Raw genomic sequence first — 22859 nt, forward strand, 5'->3', positions numbered from 1 at the left:
GCAATATACTGTATCAGAGATGTTTATTGCACATCAAATTAAAAAAGCTCTATATTCAGTACCTGAGCTCCAGGTGGCAGACCACCACCCGACGGCACCAGCTGTCCCCGACTGAGAAGGTGGAGAGTTCTGGCAGGTCCTCTACGGTCCGGTGGATCAGGTACCGCAGTCTGCTGGGCAGAGGGGGGAACAGGAGCACACTGGACGGGACACGGAGGGCAGAGGTAGACGGTAAGGTCATGTTTTTTCAACAGCATAAAAAATATAACAAAAATCACAAGCATGTAAATGTAATCACAGACATCTCTATATAAAGATCTAAATTAACAGTTCGAATTCACCCATTATGATCAGATACTAAAGTTAAGTTAAAGCTCTTTTTAAGTCACATCCTTTTATCTCTTTTTTTGTTTCATTTTAAATCCAGTGATGCCTGTGTTTCTGTTTGTAGCTCCTACATTTTCAGATCTGCTGAATCTGTGGTTAGGCTGCTGAAAAATAAATTTCTTGAGGCAGGATTATTATTTTTTTGTAAGGGGCTGAGAAGCAGGGTAGTGGGAGGCACCTACATTCCCAAGAGGTGGCTCCACCCTCTCCCAATTAGCAGTATTGGGAGCAGGTGTGGAGACCCACACACCTGGTGCTAATCACTCCCTCAAGGGAGACAAAGCACACAGAGTTGTTCAGTTGTGTGTGGCACATGGAGGGAGCAGGAGGCTCCCAGTGTAAGAACAAGTTTTTGGTAAGCTGGTAAGTCGGTTAGCGGCCCGGCTACGTTAGCCTTTGTGTTTTGGAAGGTATTTTTGAGTTTGGTAGCAAATAGCAATAAAGCCTTTTTTTGGATTTAAACACTGCCTCTGTCGTGATTGCTGCACTACCACTTTCCTCTTTTATCTGCCCAGTCCGGTTACAGTTTTTACTAAATATGCTTTGATAATTGTCCGAGTACCATGCATATGTATTTGTGTATGTGTGGTGTGTCGTATGGATTGGTTTGTCTGGTTTATCCCAATTGTGAGGCATTTTTTACTTCATTTTATAAAAGCTACATAACAGTGATTGGTATTGTTGTAGTAAACATTTATGAATGAGAATAGAAGGATTTTAGTTTGCTGTTGCTGGTGAGGACAAGTTAATAACTGTAACGGAATATAAAACTAATGAAACGTAAGAATGTAAAGCTTGTGACTTATGTTGTGTCCTGTGTTGTGGTTCCTTCCTACGGTGTAATGGTCGTAGCCTTACCTCTTGTGGTTGCTCTTCTGTATGTATGTTTCCAGCTCCTCCTTGACATAGTGCAGGAATTGATTTTCTTGCTTAGGGAGATAAAGGCCATCGAAACAAGGAAACGCCAGGGTGGACAGAAGAAATGATCCTGTGGTCGGAGAGATGAAGTTAGCTTTATACTGAACTACAGAGGTGGAGAAAGTACTTGTATCTTGTACTGCAGTAAAAGTTGCAATACCACAGTGTATGAATACTCTGTTAAAAGTAAAAGTCCTGCATTGCAAATGTTACTCAAGTAAAAGTAAAAAAGTATTAGCATCAATGTGTTCTTAAAGTACCATAAGTAAACTTATTCATTGTGCAGATTGTCCCATTTTCTTATAATATATATATTATGTTTTGATTGTAATTATTGATGCATTAGTGTATTTACCACAGCTGGTAAAGGTGGAGCTCATATCAATTCATGTGCTTGGTGTAAGGTAGCTTGTGGATTTATTAAGGTATAAAACAAATGTAGTGGAGTAAAAGTGCACTATTTACATCTGAATTGTAGTGGAGTACAGGTATAAAGTAGCCAACACTCAAGTAAACTACTAGTAGCTCAAAATTGTACTTAAGTACTAAATGTATTTGGTTACATTACACCTGATCTAACGTTATCCTAACGGTTTAAAACAACCATCTATCGTAAGCCAAATACAAATTCACTATGGCAACTGTAGCCAGTAACGTTAGCTAGCAACCAGAGTGAGAAGTAACAATTCCTAGATTACTTCAAAGTAAGTAGAGCGGAAAGCGTGCTGGTTATGTGTGTTTATGTCAAACTAAAACAAAAGTTAGCAACTTAAAACAAAGCTAACATACTCTGGTTAACGTGCACTGTTGTTGTACTGGACGTTAGCTAAAGCTTGCAGTAACTCGAGCAGGCTCACCGTTATGGTAAAATTCTCCTTGATTTGTTTTTGGACTTGAATTAAGTGAGTTTAAGTAATGTTGTAGCCGTAGAGAGCGAAGATGACTGCAAATACAGCTACAGACAGCAGTGTATCAGTAGTTAGCTTGAAATATTTAGCTACCGGAAGCAGATGTTTGTTGTTTTCAGGCGTTCCTTCAGAACCAGCATGACATCCGGTCAGATTTGTTCACAATAAAAGCTACTTTATACAAATCTAGTTAAACTAAACCCACTAATAGTTGTTGTGTTCATAATTACTCAAACAAAATACCATTGGTGGAAGATGTATTCCGATTTTTTACTGAAGTAAAATTGCCAATACATTAATGATAGAAAACTCCATTACAAATAAAAGTCCTACATTCAAAACCTTACTTAAAGGGGACCTATCATGCAAAATACACTTTTGTACGTCTTTTATACATGAATAGTGTCCCCGGTGTTCCACGGAACTCACCAAGTGTCAGAAAACACAACCCTCTCTATTTTCCTCCATACCCAAATCTCTAAAAAAAGGGGCTGCAACGGATCTGATAAAAACTGATCCAGATTTGAACACTGTCCTGACGTCAGGACGGTGGCGCTACGGCTATTGGGCCAACTCCACCAATCAGGAGGAGACAGCCACGGCCATTGCCGTTCGAAAGCGCTGGAGACGCTGTAGTACATATGCCAGGCCTGTAGGTGGTGCTGTTCTCACAGAATCAGCCCTTGCAAAAACAGGGATAAAAAAGTGCACATTGAGCGAAATGAGGCATGGCTAAAATGCATGATCTGTTTGGTATTTTGAAAAAAAAGTATAAATATGCCTTATATAGGTATGGTCCTACACTATATTATTATAATATAGCATGATAGGTCCACTTTAAAGTGGTCCTACACTATATACGGCAATGGCCGTGGCTGTCTCCTCCTGATTGGTGGAGTTGGCCCAATAGCCGTAGCGCCACCGTCCTGACGTCAGGACAGTGTTCAAATCTGGATCAGTTTTTATCAGATCCGTTGCAACCCCTTTTTTAGAGATTTGGGTATGGAGGAAAATAGAGAGGGTTGTGTTTTCTGACACTTGGTGAGTTCCCTGGAACACATATTCATGTATAAAAGACGTACAAAAGTGCATTTTGCATGATAGGTCCCCTTTAAGTAAAGTATGGAGGTTTTATCAGAACAATGTAGGCCTACTTAAAGTATGAAAAGTAAAAGGAGTAATTCTGCAACAATAAACCTCCATGTGTGATTTATTTTCATATATGACATTGTTAGATTCTATGATAGGCTATTATTGTTGCATCATTTTGCTCTTGTAGATAAACAAAGTTTTGACAAAACATTATTGACTTTCTGTTTTATATATCATATTCCACTTGTTTGTACCTTTACCAGTTAATCCACAAGTTTATACTTTAACAGTATAAAAAAATTCAATCTGAGATATAAAGGAGTAGAAGTATGAAGTTAAATTATTCATGTAAAGTACAAGCCCTTCAAAATTGTACTTAAGTACAGTAGGCCCTACTTGAGTAAATGTACTTAATTACTTTCAACCAAATACCGATGTTTGAACCAATTGCCCATAGGCCTACATAGAAATGCAATTTATTTTCTTCAAGCCGTATACACTCTGATATTTGAAATAAAGTCAAACTCAAGGAGCTATACATATTTCAGGAAAACGTAAATGTATTCAGAGTAGCTCATATAGGTTTAGTGGATCAAATAGCCTACCTGCCCGCCTGGTGGCCTTGCCTTTGGATTTTTGACTCGCTTCAGTCAGTGCTCTCGTCTTCAGCGTCGGATGGCAGATGGAGAGAGCATGGAGTGCTGCACATGACATTTATCAATGTCAGTTCATTTTTTTATAATTATATTCCAAGCACTACATGTATTGTGCAGTGAGGAGTTATACCTGCCGTCTCACTGGAGAAGACCCCCAGGGCGTGTGTGTCGTCCACCCACTCGATCTTCATCCCACCATCACTGCAACACACAGGAAAGCACGTGAGGACACTGGCAGCTGGACCAATTGTTTGAGGTTTTAATTTACGGACTACGGACATTCAGGAAAGCCCTTAAACTTTATATTTTAGAGTAAATACAGAAAAAATATCTAATTCACATTTTAAAGAATAGATAAACTTGGAAACCGAGGTCCCCTGAACTAGAGTAGAAAAGCTACTGAGATAAAATGAACCATCTGTAGAGAAGTTAAGGATCTTAAAGCGCTGCTCGTACCTGTATTCTGCGAAAGCATCCAGGAGGTCATCAGTTTTGAAAAGAACAGGGAAGTCATAGATCTCGATCACATGGCAAAGCTTTTCCGGGCTGATGCACACGTTCTCATAAATGGAGTCGTTGTGAACATGCTGAATGGAAACAGTCACCATGTCTTTCAGATGTGCCATGATCTGATAGAAAGAACACAGATAATGAATTACAATACAGTATGTTGCTAATGTTGCATCAACATCTTGCCATATCCTCTTGCCAGTTAGCCAAACCACTGTAAAATGTACATCCTCTGCACTCATATTTTGAGAGTCTATTTTGCAATCTTTCGGAAATCTAGCTAGTTTAAAAAAAAAGAAGAGAAAACAAGGAATGTTTGTTTGGTTGCCCCCTGTGAAGGCTACAAGCCTCACAAACAAACACACATGCTAAAGGTTAGGCTTTTTGTTCAGACATACACACATTTATTTGAAACAACTTTATTTTGACTAGATTGAGTGCATGCAATCTTGTGTAATATACTTATTGTGAATTGTGTTGTTTTTAATCCTATTGTCAGTGTTTTGCAGCTCACCTTGCTCCTGGCAAAGGGCTGAGCTGATGAAACCCACCTGCCTATATATATGTGTCAGCTAATTGGACTACGCCATTCCCCTCAAACCCTGAGGGGTGTTTAAGGAGGCCACTTCATTTAAACCACTCATTTGAGCCTCTTCCCCCTGCACTCAACAATGGACTGGCCAGCATTGCTATAAATGCCTGCAGTGTGGAGAGGAAGGCTGTGTGTATGTGAGTTGCTCTTGGATAGAAGAGCACACAGAAAATCACCCATTTTGGTGACGTTTTTGGTTTGTTCATTAATGCTAGATTGTATCTGTGTATCTTATTAATAATACACCTTTTTTTCATCCTAATTGATTTTGTAACCCATCCTAAAACTGTATATATATATATATATATAGGGTAAATAAAATCCTTATTTTTTCCACATCAACCTGCATTCCTAGTTTTTGCGTACCCTGGTCCTTCACACCCCCTGACCCAGCGATAGAGAATAGAAATCCTAGTTTCTGGTTCTTCCTCGCATCCAGCTACGTCACTATCATGTCAAATGATGGTGAATTGATTTTCTTGCTTAGGGAGATAAAGGCCATCGAAACACGGAAACGCCAGGGTGGACAGAAGAAAGGATCCTGTGGTCGGAAAGATTAAGTTAGCTTTATACTGAACTACAGAGGTGGAGAAAGTACTTGTATCTTTACTCTCCGCTCACCCTTTCACCCTCGCCCACCCCCCTGGAGTTTGATGAGCAGATGAAGGAGATACAGAGGGTTGGCACCAAGTCCAAAACGTCCTCCCCCCCCCCCCCTTCACTGTCTCCGAAGCCTGATAAGAATGTGTGTGTACAAAACGTAATCTCTAACTGATATGTGCTGGGTCCAGGCTCAAGGGCGTATGGCACTCTCAACTCTTTCCAGGACAAGCCGGGGCCCTGCCTGCCAGTAGCTTTGCCGATATCTGTGTTGATAGGTAATAGATTAAGAGCGGTGAATCAGCTTAGACACAGGAAGCGCTCAAAAGTTTGTGTGAGTTTATCAAATTTGAAGTGATTCCATGTCAGCCACAGCTTGCCACAAAAAATCTGACTGATAGTGTATTTAACAAACTTAAACTAGCTTTATTAAATGTCAGGTCTTTGGCAGGTAAAACATTTTGAATCAATGATTTTATCACTGAGCACAATCTCGATTTTATGTTTTTAACGGAAACATGGATTGAACAAAATAACAGTGCAGCTGTTATCGAATCAACCCCTCCCAACTTTAGTTTTATGAGTCAGGAAAGAATGCATAAGAAAGGAGGTGGAGTTGCTATTTTGTACAATGATTCCCTTCAATGCAGGAAGACATTTTATGGGAACTTTGCTTCTTTTGAATATGTGGCCCTTCAGCTGAAATGCTCCTCTCGAGTTCCTAAATATCTATAGACCACCCAAATACTGTGCAAGCTTTTTTGATGACTTTACTGAACTGCTGTCTATAGTGTGTATTGACTTTGACTGTCTAGTCATTGTTGGTGATTTTAACATCCATGTTGACAACCCCCAGGACAGAGGGGCTAAAGAACTGTTTTGTGTTCTTGACTGACTCAGCATGTGACGGAGCCCACGCACAATAAGGGGCACACTCTGGACTTAATTATCTCAAAGGGTCTGAATATCTCTAAGGTTGTGGTGACTGATGTTGCACTCTCTGATCATTCCTGTATTTTCTTTGAGAGCTCTATTTCTGTTCACAAACATGTTCAAAAAGAGGTAACCACAAAGCGATATTTAACTGAAAATACTAGGGAAATGTTTACTCAGAATTTTTCTTCCACACTTGCCCCTGCTAACATCTCAGTAAATGAGCTAGTAGATCATTTTAACTAAAAAATGTAAAATGTTATAGATACCATTGCTCCAACTAAGGTAAAGGAAGTGACTGGGAAGAAAATATCTCCATGGAGAAAGGCCATGACCGTGAGAACAGAAAAAAAGAGAGTGTCGAAAAGCTGAACGTAGGTGGCGAAAAACAAATCTCCAGGTTCACTTTGAAATCTATAAAGAGAGACTTGGCTTTTATAATTTGGAATTGAAAATTGCCCGACAGTCTTTCTTCTCTGATATCATTGCCAAAAACAAAAACAACGCACGTGCCTTGTGTGCTACCGTCGACAGACTAACTAACCCCCCAGTGTGTCAGTAGCCTCTGAATTTCTATCCACCGTGCAAAAAAGGGCGTGCAATGACTTTGCCTCCTTCTTCACTGACAAAATTCATGCATCAGGTACAGCAAATGTTTTGTCTCTGTGTCCACCTAAAATCAATTCAAACACCATGACACAATTCCATCTGATTAATGATAAAAACCTAGAGGACATTATACAACTTCTGAAATCCTCCTCCTGCTGCCTTGATATTATTCCAACAGGGTTTTTCAAAAATGTTTTTCCTTGCATGGCCTCAGATCAACTTCATATAATAAACAAGTCTCTTCACTCAGGTGTTTTTCCACAGGCCCTGAAAACTGCAGTCATTAAACCGCTCTTAAAAAAGCATAATCTAGACCCTTCAGTAATGAACAATTACAGGCCAATATCAAACCTGCCATTTATAGGTAAAATCATTGAAAAAGTAATTTTTCAACAGTTGAGTAATTTCTTGCATTTAAATAACTGTTTGGATGTGTTCCAGTCAGGATTTCGTCCAAACCACAGCACTGAGACTGCTCTTGTAAAGGTCTTCAATGACATCCACTTAAACACAGACAGTGGCAGAACTTCAGTGTTAGTATTATTAGATCTCAGTGCTGCGTTGTTAGATTCTATGATATTATTGTTGCATCAAGTAGCATCTTGCTCTTGTAGATAAACAAAGTTTTGATAGAAAAATGTATTGACTTTCTGTTTTATATCATATTCCGTTTGTTTGTACCTTTACCAGTTAGTCCACAAGTTTATACTTTAACAGAACATAACATTTTCCATCTGAGATATAGCGGAGTAGAAGTATGAAGTAGCATTAAATTACTCATGCAAAGTACAAGCCCTTCAAAATTGTGCTTGAGTACAGTACTTGAGTAAATGTACTTAATTACTTTCAACCAAATACCACTGTTTGAACCCATTGCCCATACATAGAAATGCAATTTATTTTCTTCAAGCCGTATGCACTCTGATATTTGAAATAAAGTCAAACTCAAGGAGCTATACAAATTTCAGGAAAACGTAAATTTATTAAGATAAAACAAAACGAAATTTTTAAAGAAAAGTACACAAGGTGTATCAAACACCAACAATAGCAATCATATGTGGGGATGAGTGTTTAAGGTTTCTGTGGTGGTTTGTTGATAATATTCAAAAAGGGTAAGACATTCGCAATATCGATGGTGAAACAGGACTGTTGTACTATGACACAGACGGACATTTCTCAAAATGTACTTGGTCACGCTGTTACATTGTGATGGACTTATTAACAGTACCCACGCTCTTTCTTCACTCACAAACAAAACCAGTTCTGAAGAAGACAGCATGTTGCACAAGACCAAAAAAGTCACATTCATGCACAGACAAGAAAACATTTGCCTTAACAAAGGCTACAACCAGCATGTAAATACTGTGAAGCACTGCCCATAACAGGATACTGTTTACAGACTGTGCCAACAACTCTATTCCTACATATTTCTTATTACAGTTTGACTTTAGATTATTGACATAAAATGATTTGCAAGTCAAAAATCACTTATATATATATACCATGGTCAAAAAGCATTTCACACAATGGCACTATTAATAAAGATCAATTGATCAATTAGGACATGATTTATACATCACCACATGTATAAAAACACATTCATAAACATAACGAGGGATAGGCAGACAGTAGAGTACTTAAATAACAGATATAAGTATCAGATCAAATGTATATACATTAATTCAGGTTAAGCAGAAATCTGAATATGTGCTGCCAGAAAGATGCAAGGTATCTGGTCGGAATAATCAGCCTTTACAGAGAGGTACAGAGAGGTAGAAAGAGGGAGAAAAAAATTATGTTAGCATTAAAATAGCCAAAACATAGAGACAATGGAGTTTACCTTGTGTCTTTTTACGTTTTGGCTATATGGTAGTAAATATAGAATCATTTATTGTCATTATACAGGTACAATGGGATGAGTAGAGTTACTCCTTTTGTATGTCTAAATGATTAAAAATAAGTCAATTAAAAGGGGTCAGATATCATATTGACTGCGTATAAAAAATAATAATTTTAAAGCAAAGTTCATGGCTGACAGTTTTTGGAAGAGAACCTCTAGAAAAATCCTAATTTATTGATGGTGGCCCTGCACTCGAGTTCAAAAGATTTTGTTCCAATCCCCCCCTCACAAGAGTCCGACTCTTCATTTTAAATACACCAGAAGGACTCTCTTCTGCCAGGTTCTTTATCTTCCAGAGCCAATACTTCTCTCTTCAAAGATGGTAATTTCAACCTAGAAGATAGAAAGTTAAGGAAAAAACACATTGCAAATGAACATTTTCTTATATTTTCAATAAAGTACTTTTCTTAGCATACAAAGCGTTACACCAGGTATTATTTACTACCTCATTTATTGGGCTATGTATCATATTCCCTTAAGGATTCAAAGACACTATTTAATTTTAAAGTAAAATTAGGCACATTTTAAAGAATAACCTGGCCAAGCTTGTAGATTAAAATATTTCATAGACGAATAAGGATACAACTCTGAGGCCTCTCTCTATGGGGTCTGTCAACAGCAAGCCTCTGGGAGCGTAAATCTTTTCATTCTGGTCCTTGATGTACCTGGCAATCTTCTTTAAAACCTGCACACAGAAAGACACATTGAAGATACACATTGATTTGTAGATCTGTTCAACCAGAGACATAAATATGAGCTAATTGATACAAATAATAATATTAAAGCAGTTTGACCTTTTCATAGTGTGTCTCCATACAGAGGAATATTGTGTAGGCAGTTATACAAGCCAGACATCCTTCCAAATACGACTTCCCTCCTAGTTTCTCTGCTTCTGCATACAAGTTGTTAAGAGTCTGGATGGTTTCCTCAAACTGCTGCTTATCAATCTGAAACAATGCAAATATTTAATTTATTTAGACACTTTCTTTTAACATTCAGTCAATAATCATTACATGGATGTAAACACAGTACGCACCCTAGGCTCCAGTTCAGAGGGAAACTTGGTATGGAACTTGGAGATGGTTCCTGAGCCGTAGTCTCTCTGGACGAACACCTTGGAAGAGGCAGTTGGCTGCTGAAGGTCCTGTAAACTGTGGGTCTGGGGCAGAACAAAATCAACAATGAGGAGGATGCTTTCTTTCATGAAGAATATCTTTCTTAAGGATTTGAACAGTAGCAGCTCCTGTAATGCCAGCTGCAATGTCATCAGAGGCGGGAGAAGTACTCCGAATTTAAGTAAAAATACTACATTAAAAAATGCTACTCAACTTAAAGTACCAAAAGTAAAAGTAGCCATTTTGCGGATTGGTCCATTTCAGAATAATATATATCAGATGTTTTGATTATAATTATTATCAAAGCTGGTAAAGGTACAGCTAGTTTTAATGACTGTATTTGCTACAGGGTAGCTTGTGAATTTACTCCAGGTGTAACTAAAGTATTATTTAAGGGTTGATTATTTTTCACATCATTAATCCAAACCTGCAAAGTAACTAAAGGTATTATAGTGGAGTTAAAGTACACAATTTACCCCTGAACTGTAGTGGAGTAGAAGTACAAAGTAGCAAAACATTGAAATACTAAAGTAGAGAACAAATTCCTCAAAATTGTACTTAAGTACAGTACTTGATCAAATGTACTTAGTTACGTTATACCACTGTTAATCATTAGACTCATTTAATCATGCTAACGTTATTAACAAGCCAACAGCTACCACAAAACATATCGGTTTTAGATGTAATTGATATCCGATGACAATTGTTCCTTCTGTTGACACTGTTGATTTAGGCTACTAAACAAACATTAATCATATTACAATATAAAAGTATAAAATAATGTTTAGTATAGCAATCCACTGATAAGGGTAACGTTAGCTAGCTTCGTTAGCTTACGTTTGCTGACCGATCCGCTGAAGCAGTATGAATGGCTAGGTTAGCCTTTATCGTCAACCAATAGAAATAACTAATTCTAACATTGTTAAATACCCAGGCATCCAATCACCTGTCAATATATTATAACGAATAAAACCACAAAAACCTTACCTCAGCCATTGTGGATATTTCCCTACAGCTGCTACACAACTACGCCCCAGCTCAATCGACTTCCGGTGTATTATTTTCAGAATAAAAGTAGAACTAGACACATCAAGTCCCTCACTTGGTTAATCCCTATAAATCTTAAACTGCACATTATAATTATAGCGTCTTCATTTCATTTCATTTCAAACCTTTATTTAACCAGATTGGTCCCATTGAGATCATAGATCTCTTTTTCAAGGGAGACCTGCAATAGCCATAGACTGTATATATATAAAGGTCTGAGCACTGAAATGTGCTTCATAAATATCACGCATTATCATCATCAAACCCCAAGCCTGTTTTTCAGGTCTCCGGCTCGAAAATGACATTCCCAGAACAAATGACTATATCTTCACTTCTAAAAGGGGTAAATTAATAATCTTTGTTCTCAAAGCGATGATAAACCTGTGAGTTGGATGTAGAAAAGTCAGAATCAATATAGATGTTTTTATTTTTAAAGTAAATTCAGATTGAACATAGTAAAAAAATGTAAATTATAGTTTCCGTCCAAAGAAAACCATTACTTATAGTGAAAAGCACCCTTGAATGATGGGATAGTAGACTAAAAGCTTTAGGAATCCAAACTATAACATATAATAAGTACTCTGTATCAAGATTGATGCAAAACAAGTTACATTTGACATTTTTAGAGAGGTTTAGAAAGAAAAAAAACACCTCTGGGGTCATTTGGGTGTATTTGCCATATCTCTCTGGAACTCATTGGTCGATTTTGATGATTGACACCTCTTTTTTAACCGTTAGAGCCAATAGAATCGAGGGGAAGTTCCTAAATCCATCTAAACATTACCATTGGTGAATGAGAGTGATGCGCAGCCAGCATGCCCAAACCGAAAGCTACCTTACGCTCTATATGAAAACTAGGCTTAATGCCATAAATGTTATGATGGATTATCAGTAATAATTTCAAAGTGACACAGAGACATTGGATTAACCTTCAGCAGTGTTTATATGCGTTGTAATGCCATTGAACACAACTTTTGATCAGAAAACAGCAAAGGTAAGACGTATTTGCCGTTTTGGCCCCGTAAAGTGAAGTTGTGTGTTGTCTTTTCTGGCTTCGCTGCCGTGAGTTTTGGTCGCACAGTGATGATACCTATACCATTGGAATCTGTGGAATCTCAGCTTTCATATGCTATCTAGTTTGTGCAGATAGCATGAAGTATAACATATTTCTACCATGAGTTATGTGCTAAGTGCGTTTGCACTCTTTCGCTTAGTGCTAATTCAGAGGCTCTGCGCTGTTAGAGTTGTGTTTTGTTTAGGTAAAAATTGTTAATATCGTCAGTTAGCTGAGTTTCTTCCCATTAAGTGGGTATGACACATTAATAGGTTGTTAAATGTTAAGAAGCCCTGAGACACAGTTTCGTGAATATTGTTGTGTTTTGCATGGGGTTTAACAGGTTATTCTAACCATTTTCCCGGATGAGATGGTCGTTTGACAATACAATTTCGCCTGTCCCATAGGTTACACATTTATATTCTTTAATGCAACTAGTCCATATGAAACCCTTCTATGGCAAGTAGTTATAATTCAATTTGTATTTATAACTATTTACAATTGAATTCCTGATATCAAAAAATGATTCAACTAGTTCAAATTGTATTTCTGATGTCAACAATTGGCATTTCGACTAGTTCAAATTGAATTCTTGATATCAGAAATTGGTATTTTTACTAGTTCAAATTGAATTGTAACAATTGAATTACTATCAGACATTCAACTCCCATTGAAATGAATGAGAAAAACGATGCAATTCTCTAGTTAAAATCGCATTTCTGATATCAGAACTACACATTACAACTAGTTACAATTGAATTTCTGATCATTTGCATTCTAAGTTGATTTGATTGATTTTTGATATCCTCCAGAAATGAAAAGCTAAATCTGCTTGCCATATCGTTCAGACACTAAACAATTCATCCCTAGTCAAGTTCAGTTTGCTAAAATCATGTTATCATTAGCTCCGTGCTATACAACAACCACACACCTTGTGATACGTATTCACCTTAAATGTATTGGAGGACATTATAGTAGTTTAAAAGACATCTCAATATCAAACTCTACAGGTTAACCATGACTGAAGAAAGATAACATCCTCAGATTTGATGTTGGAACTGTAGGAAGTTTTTGAGCATTGGTTCACACCTTTATATATAGTCTATGGTTCAAACAAACCCTTTATAAAGCAGATACATTTATTCTACACCCAACTTTATAAAATTACATAATCCCACTGCATTTATCCACATGCAACATTATAGTTCAATACTTAAAGAATCAGAAAAGTCAGGTTGAGTAAAGATGTTTTTTTTATTGAATCATGGTGTCATTTGACTCAATCTTGGTTGTTCGCTGTATTTATTTTAGTCGAACAGACCGAAGCCCATGTCATCATCTGATCCCTCAGCCTCAGACTCTTCCTTAGCCTCCTCCTCCTTAGCAGCCGGAGCGGTCTCAGCTGCGGCCGCTACAGGTGCTGCGACAGCAGCAAAAGCAGATGGGTCAGCCAAGAAGGCCTTGACCTGTGAAGACAAAGATATTGTTAGTTTTACATTTAGGGTTTTCCTGGTTTACAGAGGCAAACATCTGATTAGTGGCAAGATGTCTGAAACCTTTCGTGCCTGGCAGTCGAGTGATGCTAACTGACAGGTATAGCGAGGAAACAGTTGATGTTTGCAGGGGGAACGACAAAGCAGTACTTAACAAGCTGCATTGTAACTTATCCTGCACTTAAACATGTCTATGAATCCATGTTTGTTTATATAGGCCAATATTACATTTGTCTCAGAGGACTACCGTTTATACAGAATATGAAACTCGCATTGAACAAGGAAAAACGTACAAAGAGAACCCACAGTAAAAATAATTCTGATCAACATGTTACTCTAGTGCTGATTGAATGTGTGTACCTTGTCTGCCAGGGGGAAGGAGTAGTCTGTCTCCACAGCGACAGCCAGGACTCTCTTGAAGCCATTGATGACGGTGTGGGGGACAGAGGCCAAAGTGGGATAGCCAATCGTCAGACACACGCTTGCAATGTTCCTCACACCCTAGAATAAAAGACACATCTTAAATGGTGGATATGGTACAGATATACCAAACAAGTTATTTTTAAGAACTAGTTAAAATTCCAACTCCCATTGAAATGAATGAGAAAAACTATGCAATTCTCACTAGTTAAAAATCGCATTTCTGATATCAGAAATACACATTACAACTAGTTATAATGGAATTTCTGATCAAGAATTTGCATTCTAATGGGTTTGATATCAGAAATAAACATTACTATTAAGAATTGTTGATATCAAGAATTTGCATTCTTACTGGATATCCTCCAGAAATGAATAAAAGCTGTCTTGTCATCGCAGATATGACAATCAATTATTAAATGAAAAGTTTAAATGTCTGAAACCTTTCGTGCCTGGCAGTCGAGTGATGCTAACTGACAGGTATAGCGAGGAAACAGTTTATTGTGTGCAGGGGGAACGACAAAGCAGTACCAAACAAGCTGCATTGTAACTTATCCTGCTAGATCAAAAACAACGACTCAAAGTATCAACATGATAGTGACCGTTTAACTCACTTCTCCAGGGAAAGAATAAAAGCGTTGTTAGATGCGATGTATAAAACGGAACATAGGCTACGTGATCTGTACAACGTGCCATGTGGCCGAGTGCTAACGTTAGATACCAAACATAAGTTATTTTTAGTTGCAAGGATAGCTTTCACTCAAGCACAGAATCTCACCTCCAGGAACTTGGCATGCAGAGAAGCCTCAGTGATGTCGAGCACCTCAGGACTGTAAACACTGCCATTGTCATACACCTGCTGGATGTTGAGTCCATAGGAGAAAGGCGAGATGTTCAGCATGTTGAGGAGCGTGGCCTCGCTGGCACCAACCTTGTCGCCGGTCTTGATCAGATTGACGTCATTCTGGAGAGAGAAATGCTTGTTAGCTACTGGTAAACAATTGTATACATTATGCTAACAAGTCTGGGACATAAGGTTGCAGATATACATGAAGCAATCCATCCAGCATGTCAATTAGTCAGTGAAATACTAACTAATATAGTAAGACGGTTTTAAGCTCACCAAGATTTCAATGGTTCCCCTAGAGATCTTGGTGGTGATACCCAGAGCCTGGAAGAAGGAGGTCTTCTCAGGCCCCAGACCAGTGTTCTGGGCTGGCACGGTGACTTCACAAGGGGCGAGGGCTCCGGCACGGGCAGCTGCAGGCACCTGGGGATTTGTGAAAAGTCAGTTTAGGACTCCATTTTGGAAGACATAATGGAGGTTTAAGTTTTTATTTAAGTGTGTCTGAAACCTTTCGTGCCTGGCAGTCGAGTGATGCTAACTGACAGGTATAGCGAGGAATCAGTTAATGTTTGCAGGGGGAACGACAAAGCAGTACCAAACAAGCTGCATTGTAACTTATCCTGCACTTAAAAATGTCTGAATCCTGTTCTTTAGAGTGAACAAAACAGTTAACCAAATCACTAATAATTGCATTATGTGGTTGTCCATTTAAGATTTGAGTCGAAACTTTCAGCATAATTCTTACAATTAAGACTGCATTAGTTTGCCAGGTATAGCCAATAACGGGCAACTTAAAACATCTTAAGTTAACAAAGTTACTTTAGGAGCCATCAATAGCAAACGTGTGGATTAACAACAGAGTAAAGTGGTGGTATAAGGGCCATTCTTTTATTCAATTTCTCACCTTGTTGTGCAGCAGCAGGTCCCGAACCTCGGTCAGATCCTCCTTGGTGAAGACAAAGCCCACATTTCCTTTAATGTGAGGCAGAAGCCTGTTAAATTATGGAATCCATTATTAGATTTGTTGGCAGATATGACAATCAATTCTTAAATGAAAACAGTTTAAATGTCTGAAACCTTTCGTGCCTGGCAGTCGAGTGATGCTAACTGACAGGTATAGCGAGGAAACAGTTTATTGTGTGCAGGGGGAACGACAAAGCAGTACCAAACAAGCTGCATTGTAACTTATCCTGCTAGATCAAAACAACGACTCAAAGTATCAACATGATAGTGACCGTTGAACTCACTTCTCCAGGGCAGGATTGTTCTCAAGGTGTCCACGAATGGCTTTGCGCATCATGGTGTTTTTGCCCATGAGTACCACAGCCCTTCCTCGCAGAGACAGACGGATGGTCTGCATCTGCTTGGAGCCGACATTGTCTGCACCCACAACGAAGCATTTGGGGAAATCATCCAGAAGTTGCTACAAATAGATAAACATCAATCAAATACATATTCCGTAAACATTTTAGTGGAAAATATATACTGTGTTGATAACAACTTACATAAGTCAAGTCCTACTTACGATGATTTTCAAAAAATAGTTGGACTTCCACGTGGCCCTGTCTTCCCTGGGCATCTTTGCAGTGCTTCCAAGGATCGCTGAACAGCTGATTTAAAGACAAGGTAATATCTGCAGAAAGAATAAAAACATTGTTAGATGCAATGTATAAAACGGAACATACGTGATAGTGCTAACAACTGGTCCATATGAAACCCTTCTATGGCAAGTAGTTATAATTCAATTTTTATTTCAAATTGAATTCCTGATATCTAAAAAAGGATTTGGAACTAGTTCAAAATTGTATTTGATAACAATTGGCATTTCGACTAGTTGAGATTGAATTCTTGATATCAGAAATTGGTATTTTTACTAGTTCAAATTGAATTGTAACAATTGAATTCTTGATATCAGAAGTTGGCATTTGAACTAGTTCAAATTCCAACTCCCATTGAAATGAATGAGAAAAACAATGCAATTCTCACTAGTTTAAAAAAAAAAAAAAAATCGCATTTCTGATATCAGAAATGCACATTACATCTAGTCATTTAATTTCTGATTAAGAATTTGCATTCTAACTAGTTAAAATTCAATTTGATATCAGAAATAAATATTACTAATAAGAATTGCTGATATCAAGAATTTGCATTCTTACTAGTAAGAATTGATTTGTGATATCCTCCAGAAATGAATAAAAGCTGTCTTGTCATTGCAGATATCACAACGGTTTAAATGTCTGAAACCTTTCGTGCCTGGCAGTCGAGTGATGCTAACTGACAGGTATAGCGAGGAAACAGTTTATTGTGTGCAGGGGGAACGACAAAGCAGTACCAAACAAGCTGCATTGTAACTTATCCTGCTAGATCAAAAACAACGACTCAAAGTATCAACATGATAGTGACCGTTGAACTCACTTCTCCAGGGAAAGAATAAAAACATTATTAGATGCGATGTATAAAACGGAACATGGGCTACGTGATCTGTACAACATGCCATGTGGCCGAGTGCTAACGTTAGCCGGCTAACAGCTAGCATGTATTGAGTAGGCCCAGTCACCACGCCGTGCTTTTACAGGAACCATAACATATATTTTAGTGCTATAAGTGGTTCTTGTTATACCAAAAGCCGTATGTGGCCTTTCTCCGTTTAAAGGAAAAGGTTTTTTTTTGTTTCCTAGAATAGCAGGAGCAGGCCTTACCGTGACTAGAGGGTCGCGTGAAAGAAAGAGAAACAGGAATAGACGCAAGCAGAGTTTATACAAAATAAGTGACGAATCACAAGAGAGTATGGGCATTATCTTCATAGCTATTGGTTGTTTGCTATGTCAATCACAAGGCGTTCACTTGAAAGCTATTGGTTGGTTTCTTTGTCAATCACAAAGGAATATGGGCGTCAGCGTCATAACTATTGGTTGGTTGCTATGTCAATCACAAGGGCGTATGGGCGTCAGCTTCATAGCTATTGGTTGGTTGCTATCACATCCGATCACCTGCCTCGTGGGAAATCCCACGAAACCAAAGTGACTGACAAACATTCATCCGTTTCAACGATCAAGATCGGTATAAAGAATTATGTTTCTGCCTTTTTTTTAACTGGGCTTATGGTAAATGAAAACCATTGATTAAACAAACACAAGCGATGACACAGCCGGCACCTCAGCTCCCGGCAGAGGTCTGGAGCCACGTTTTTGGTTATCTCTCAGCGGCAGACAAGTTTAGCGTCCGGACAGCCTGCAAGTATTTCAAAAAACTTGTTGACCACGGATGTCTTTGGAAAGACTGGTCGGTGGTTCTGGGTTACCATAAGGGATATTATAACAGTCCGTTTTGGGGCACTCTGCGCCGCAGAAAAGTCACCAGTGTGGTGTTGAGGGGCACCAGAACTAAGGACCTGGAACGGCTGGCCTCGTCCCTTCCTACTCTCACCACAGTGGTAATGGACCAAAGCTCCCAAGCAAGCCTCAGCTTCTTAAAGGAATGCACACATCTGAAGCGTCTGGCTATTAGAGGCAGTGGCACTCCTCTTTTGCTAGATGGCTCCACTGTGTATGAACCCCTGCAGTTGACTCACCTGAGCATGTGTGATGTTAAACTTCCCACTATAGCAGGGTGTAGCTTAATTTCAGCTGTCCTCCCGTTTCCAAATCTTACATCTCTAGTCTATCATAAAGCGAGACTCAGTGAAAACACTTTGTGGCAAGACACTTTGTGGATGGTTCACGTTCCCTCCATACTTACCCGTCTGCCTATGCTTAAACATCTCTCTTTGTCCGTTGGGTATACACTGTGCACCTTTCACAATAGGTCCAGACCCAGCCCAGGTCCCCCAGGCGGAGATGGGGCCTCAGTCTTGTCCAGTTTGGAACTTATCGACTGCACTCACTCATTTGAAGCAGATGCAATGAAGCGAATGCCTGGCCTGAAGCGTCTTGCTGTTTTCCACAGATACTCACATCACCAGATGCCATTAGGACTGCTAGCAACAGATGGTGGTGACTTAAAAACCTGGCTGAGGGACCTCTCTCAACTGTCAACACTGGTCATAGTCAAGGGCCCGCCTGTTAAAAAGTATGTCACATCCATTCCAGACACAGTGACCAGTCTCACTCTGTGTGTTGCAGGATTGTCCCCGCAGGACATGGAGGCGGTGTCAGTGCAGGTACCAAATCTCCTGCACCTTCACATTGACCCCTGGCCCTCACATTTAGGAGCTCAGGCAGCTCAAATCCCACAACTTTTTCCAAAGCTGAAAAGTCTCAAACTGCGGCATGAACATGTATCAGAGAGAGATTTCTTACAACTTCACCAGCTGAAGGACCTGGAATACTTGGAGATTCTGGATATCCGCCCACACCTCTCTGAGCTCACCAGAAAGCTCCAAGCTCTCACAAACTTCAGACTTCAGGTCACAACGTCTCCTCGCAAGAGAGATGTGCTGACTTGTCCTTGTGTTTGTCAGTTGAATTGAACTGCTCTGTTTTAGCAGGCCAGTCGGATTATTTCCATATTGTCGGGGTCAAATGCATATCTGGGATTTCTTTTTTTTAAGTGTGAACATGTATATACCTCAAACAAAGATTTTCAAATTGCACAGCTCATATGTGGTGCCTTGTCATACATTCCATTGTTAACCTAAATCCAGAGTTCCCAATAAGGGGACCACCCTCTGAAAAAGGGTCATGCAGTGAGTGCCAGGGGCCGATAACTAATAGGAGTATAATAGAGCTGAAATAAATGTTCATTTAATAAAAATTGTAAATTACTGGATCACCCAATTTTCCCTTAATTAACGGACTATTAACTAAAATGCTTGATTTACACACAAAGAGACACTTATAATTCATTAATTTTATGGCAATCAATTCTGATTTTGTACTTTTATGAAACAGCTTATTAATTAATGTGGAGCTTGAACTTGTTTAGTTATGCATCACATCTTATTTTCACTCATAACTGAAATTAATGTTGGTTGACTATCATATTCAATCTTACTAATAAATACAAATTAATACATCAAAATAGTTTCCACTCAAGTTCTTTTTAATATTACATGGACATCTTGTATACTAAAGACCTGGTTCAATGCAAACAGTGACTAGAAAAAAATGGTGGAAAGAGAAATCACTTTTAAAACAAAACAGTACCAGAAAGAAAGTACTTATTTTATTCGCAGCAGGTATAATAATCAGTCAGTAATCAGGACCCACATAGGCTTTCACCCCACCCACACAAAGAGCCAGTAAAATGTGTGGCTCGTGAGAAAATGTAAATGGTAAAGGATCGCATGAAAATCTCCATTTACAAATTCACTTAATCTCATTAATAAAAGGCGTAGATTTTTTTTTAATGAATTCTTTGACAGAAGCAAAAACAATAAGGCAATAATCTGTAAGCAGATAAATATACATGGAGCAACATTAACTCACAATTCCTGTTCACTTCCCCCCTGCTACTTCCTGTAAATCTGACTCAGCTACAAGTGTATATCATTCTGTTTGCTGAATCCTCCTCGGCATGTGTATTAAAGTGTAAACGTTTATGAGTTAAGATGCACCGCAGCAGACGAAGCCTCTCCCGGAGTTCAGCCCATAAAGAGTCAAATCACAGGAAGGGTTGAGAACTCCACAGTGTATAAGACCTTATTGCATTGTCACATTTGGCACAAGAGCAAACATTTTCTCAAAATAAAAACAATCCAAATGTGGATACACGCATAGTGATCATAAAGACAATTAATATTGTCCCAAAAAACAAAACACCAATTGTTTCATATATGTGGCAAAATCGAGCAACAGGGAAAATAAAGATGAAATTAGTTATACATAAATGTTGCTAGAGGCTTGGCCCTGTATTCTGATTCCTGACCAGCTAACACCTGGCTGCATCCATCAGTGAGCCAAGTGCTGACTTCAGCTCAGACAGCAGGATCACAGTTTAGGACTCACAAAGGAAATAATAAGGGCTGCGTTTCATTGGAAGTCTGACACACTGGAATCAAAGCTGGTTGGTGTTGTGTGTGTAAGAATAGGGTAAACTATTGTTAGCCTACATGCCAATAGAGCCAGCTCTTTGCATATCAGTGTGAGCCACAACATCTCAAAAAATATATATATTTTCATCAAAACAGTGACAAAACACAGTTCTGTCTCAAAGTGGAGAATATTACAGGTATACAAATTTAGATTGTGATTGTAACAGCAACTGGCAGCTACTGCTGATAAAACTCCACACAAAAGAAAGCATGCCTCTAATCCAAATGCACAACCGTATTTAAAACCAGCCTTATTAATACAGTGATAAATTCACACAGTAGCAATCGTAAATTAAACTGAAGTGTCATTTATTCTTTTTTTTTTCTGTGTGATTACATTCAACAGAGAATCTCCACATTAAAACTGGAGTAAAGACCTTAAACTTTGTTTTGGCTAAAAAATGTTGGCTAAAACTTGCACCTTACGTTCAACTTTAATAATCATAGTACGGTACATATGTTTTTGTTATTGACCTACTTTTTGTCAAAACCGTTTGCATTTTTTGATGGTTATTAATGTGATTTACACAACACACCCTTTGCGGTGGAGTAGCAAAAAATGAAACTGTTCCGAGTTGCTACAGCGAAACAAATGGCAACTTATCTATATGTTAATTAACAAGAGTACAAATGTAAATGTAATGTTTTCTGAAACTGAGAAATCACGTGGGTTCTTTTTCGTAGTAAAACAGTAGAAAAATAAGGACTAGCTAATATCTTGCCGACACCTGTAAAATGCACCTTAAGACGTCTCATCAAGAGATCTGTGTTGGAGTGTTTAAAGAGTTTACACTGGTATTTTAAAGAAGTGAAAAAGGAGTTCAGTGTGTGTCTGTGAACATGTGGAGAGTTTCAATTTATATATATTTTTTAAATGGCACCTCAATTGTTTCCAAAGCTAGAAAAATACATATTTTTCACAGATCATTCTAACACTGATTTGCCAAGCACTATGTATTCAACACTCAACAGATTCTGCGTATAAACTGCTGAAGTCAACTCACCCTGGTCCATGCAATTGAGCAGCTTCTCATATCTGCATAAAACCACCATAGAGTGAAAAGTCTTGTCCTGCTATGGGGGAATTTAATCTTTTTCAAAATCAGGGCTCTGAGGAGGTCTCAACTCAACAGCCATATGCTTATTTATGTACACATGTGAAAGGGGAAATTAGCACATTTTCTTTGCTGCACACAGGAGAAGAACTCTAAATAAAAATCTCTTTGGGCTCTGTTAAAAATGTCTTTTAGCAAAAGTGTGAAATGCCAAGCCTGAGAGGTTTGACAGAAAGGAGACCCTTCGGTGTCGAGGGTCAAACTGACTCATACATGCTAGACATGTGAGTGCACACACATCCCACACGTGCATTCAGAAATGTGCATACGCGCGTACTTACACATTTATACGCAACCACACAGTCTAACTAAAGAGTTTAACAAAGCAGCCCTGGCAATAGGGCTTGTCGTTCTGCTCCTTGAAGGTGCCTTTGTTGAGCTGCTTCAGGCAGAAAGCGCACACAAAGTGCTCCGGGTGGAACTTCTTAGCCATGGCGGTGATGCAGCGGCCTGTGATGGGCTTCTGGCAGCCGGAGCACAGCGAGCCGCGCCGCTCGTGGTAGTGAGACTCGCAGTAAGGCTGACCGTCATGGTCAAAGAAGCTGCCGTTTACGAAGGGCGTGAAGCACTCCTGGAAGTTCAGAGAAGAGGAAGTAGAAGTTATAATGCTTACTTAAAACTCAAATGCCCGA

General features: G+C 38.8%; 4 protein-coding genes and 3 non-coding genes across 12 annotated transcripts in view; all 7 read right to left on the bottom strand.

The window, feature by feature from the left end:
• r3hcc1 (R3H domain and coiled-coil containing 1) overlaps window positions 1-4611 on the bottom strand; it is an 18685-nt gene extending 14074 nt beyond the window's left edge. For both annotated transcript variants that reach the window (XM_034134949.1, XM_034134950.1), the window contains exons 1-5: window positions 4418-4611; window positions 4092-4162; window positions 3911-4006; window positions 1246-1375; window positions 63-200 (exon numbers count right to left, since the gene is read on the bottom strand). In XM_034134949.1, coding sequence (XP_033990840.1) covers window positions 63-200; window positions 1246-1375; window positions 3911-4006; window positions 4092-4162; window positions 4418-4587 — 605 coding nt within the window. In that variant the 5' untranslated portion in view covers window positions 4588-4611. The remainder of the gene's footprint in view (window positions 1-62; window positions 201-1245; window positions 1376-3910; window positions 4007-4091; window positions 4163-4417) is intronic.
• Window positions 4612-8163: 3552 nt separating this feature from the next.
• Window positions 8164-11275, bottom strand: golga7 (golgin A7). Its single transcript, XM_034134952.1, has 5 exons — window positions 11208-11275; window positions 10142-10264; window positions 9900-10052; window positions 9689-9790; window positions 8164-9438 (listed from the first exon to the last, which is right to left on the bottom strand). The coding sequence occupies exons 1-5, from the start codon at window positions 11214-11216 to the stop codon at window positions 9391-9393; spliced, it is 435 nt and encodes a 144-aa protein (XP_033990843.1). The 5' UTR covers window positions 11217-11275; the 3' UTR covers window positions 8164-9390.
• Window positions 11276-13556: 2281 nt separating this feature from the next.
• On the bottom strand, window positions 13557-17862 carry rplp0 (ribosomal protein, large, P0). Of its 2 annotated transcripts, XM_034134957.1 has the most exons (8): window positions 17781-17862; window positions 16607-16714; window positions 16329-16504; window positions 15986-16073; window positions 15358-15504; window positions 15013-15198; window positions 14175-14315; window positions 13557-13787 (listed from the first exon to the last, which is right to left on the bottom strand). In XM_034134957.1, the coding sequence occupies exons 2-8, from the start codon at window positions 16658-16660 to the stop codon at window positions 13629-13631; spliced, it is 951 nt and encodes a 316-aa protein (XP_033990848.1). In that variant the 5' UTR covers window positions 16661-16714; window positions 17781-17862; the 3' UTR covers window positions 13557-13628. The 2 variants fall into 2 exon arrangements, with proteins under 2 accessions (XP_033990848.1, XP_033990849.1); XM_034134958.1 differs by lacking the exon at window positions 17781-17862 and having other exon boundaries at window positions 16587-16714.
• On the bottom strand, window positions 14667-14796 carry LOC117486593. Its single transcript, XR_004556292.1, has one exon. It is a non-coding gene; the product is annotated as a small nucleolar RNA SNORA63 (small nucleolar RNA).
• LOC117486594 lies at window positions 16148-16277 on the bottom strand. The gene has a single exon (XR_004556293.1). It is a non-coding gene; the product is annotated as a small nucleolar RNA SNORA63 (small nucleolar RNA).
• LOC117486595 lies at window positions 17315-17444 on the bottom strand. The gene has a single exon (XR_004556294.1). It is a non-coding gene; the product is annotated as a small nucleolar RNA SNORA63 (small nucleolar RNA).
• Window positions 17863-20206: 2344 nt separating the features above from the next.
• pxna (paxillin a) overlaps window positions 20207-22859 on the bottom strand; it is a 28263-nt gene continuing 25610 nt past the window's right edge. For all 4 annotated transcript variants that reach the window (XM_034134953.1, XM_034134956.1, XM_034134955.1 and 1 more), the window contains exon 11: window positions 20207-22798. In XM_034134953.1, coding sequence (XP_033990844.1) covers window positions 22532-22798 — 267 coding nt within the window. In that variant the 3' untranslated portion in view covers window positions 20207-22531. The remainder of the gene's footprint in view (window positions 22799-22859) is intronic.

The sequence above is a fragment of the Trematomus bernacchii genome, unplaced genomic scaffold (assembly GCF_902827165.1).
Source record: "Trematomus bernacchii unplaced genomic scaffold, fTreBer1.1, whole genome shotgun sequence".
NCBI classification, from domain to species: domain Eukaryota; kingdom Metazoa; phylum Chordata; class Actinopteri; order Perciformes; family Nototheniidae; genus Trematomus; species Trematomus bernacchii.

Bases quoted from the DNA above. Each gene is read 5' to 3' on its own strand.
- golga7 (XM_034134952.1), bottom strand. The intron at 9,791-9,899 runs GTCAAACTGCTT...TTCTGTGTGCAG, and splicing joins TGGAGACACACTATGAAAAG to GTTTTAAAGAAGATTGCCAG. The intron at 9,439-9,688 runs GTATCCTTATTC...TCTATCTTCTAG, and splicing joins TAGAGAGAGGCCTCAGAGTT to GTTGAAATTACCATCTTTGA.
- rplp0 (XM_034134957.1), bottom strand. From the start codon at position 16,660: ATGCCCAGGGAAGACAGGGCCACGTGGAAGTCCAACTATTTTTTGAAA. The intron at 16,074-16,328 runs GTGAGTTCAACG...ATAATTTAACAG, and splicing joins AACAATCCTGCCCTGGAGAA to GCTTCTGCCTCACATTAAAG. The intron at 15,199-15,357 runs GTGAGCTTAAAA...TTCTCTCTCCAG, and splicing joins GGGGAACCATTGAAATCTTG to AATGACGTCAATCTGATCAA.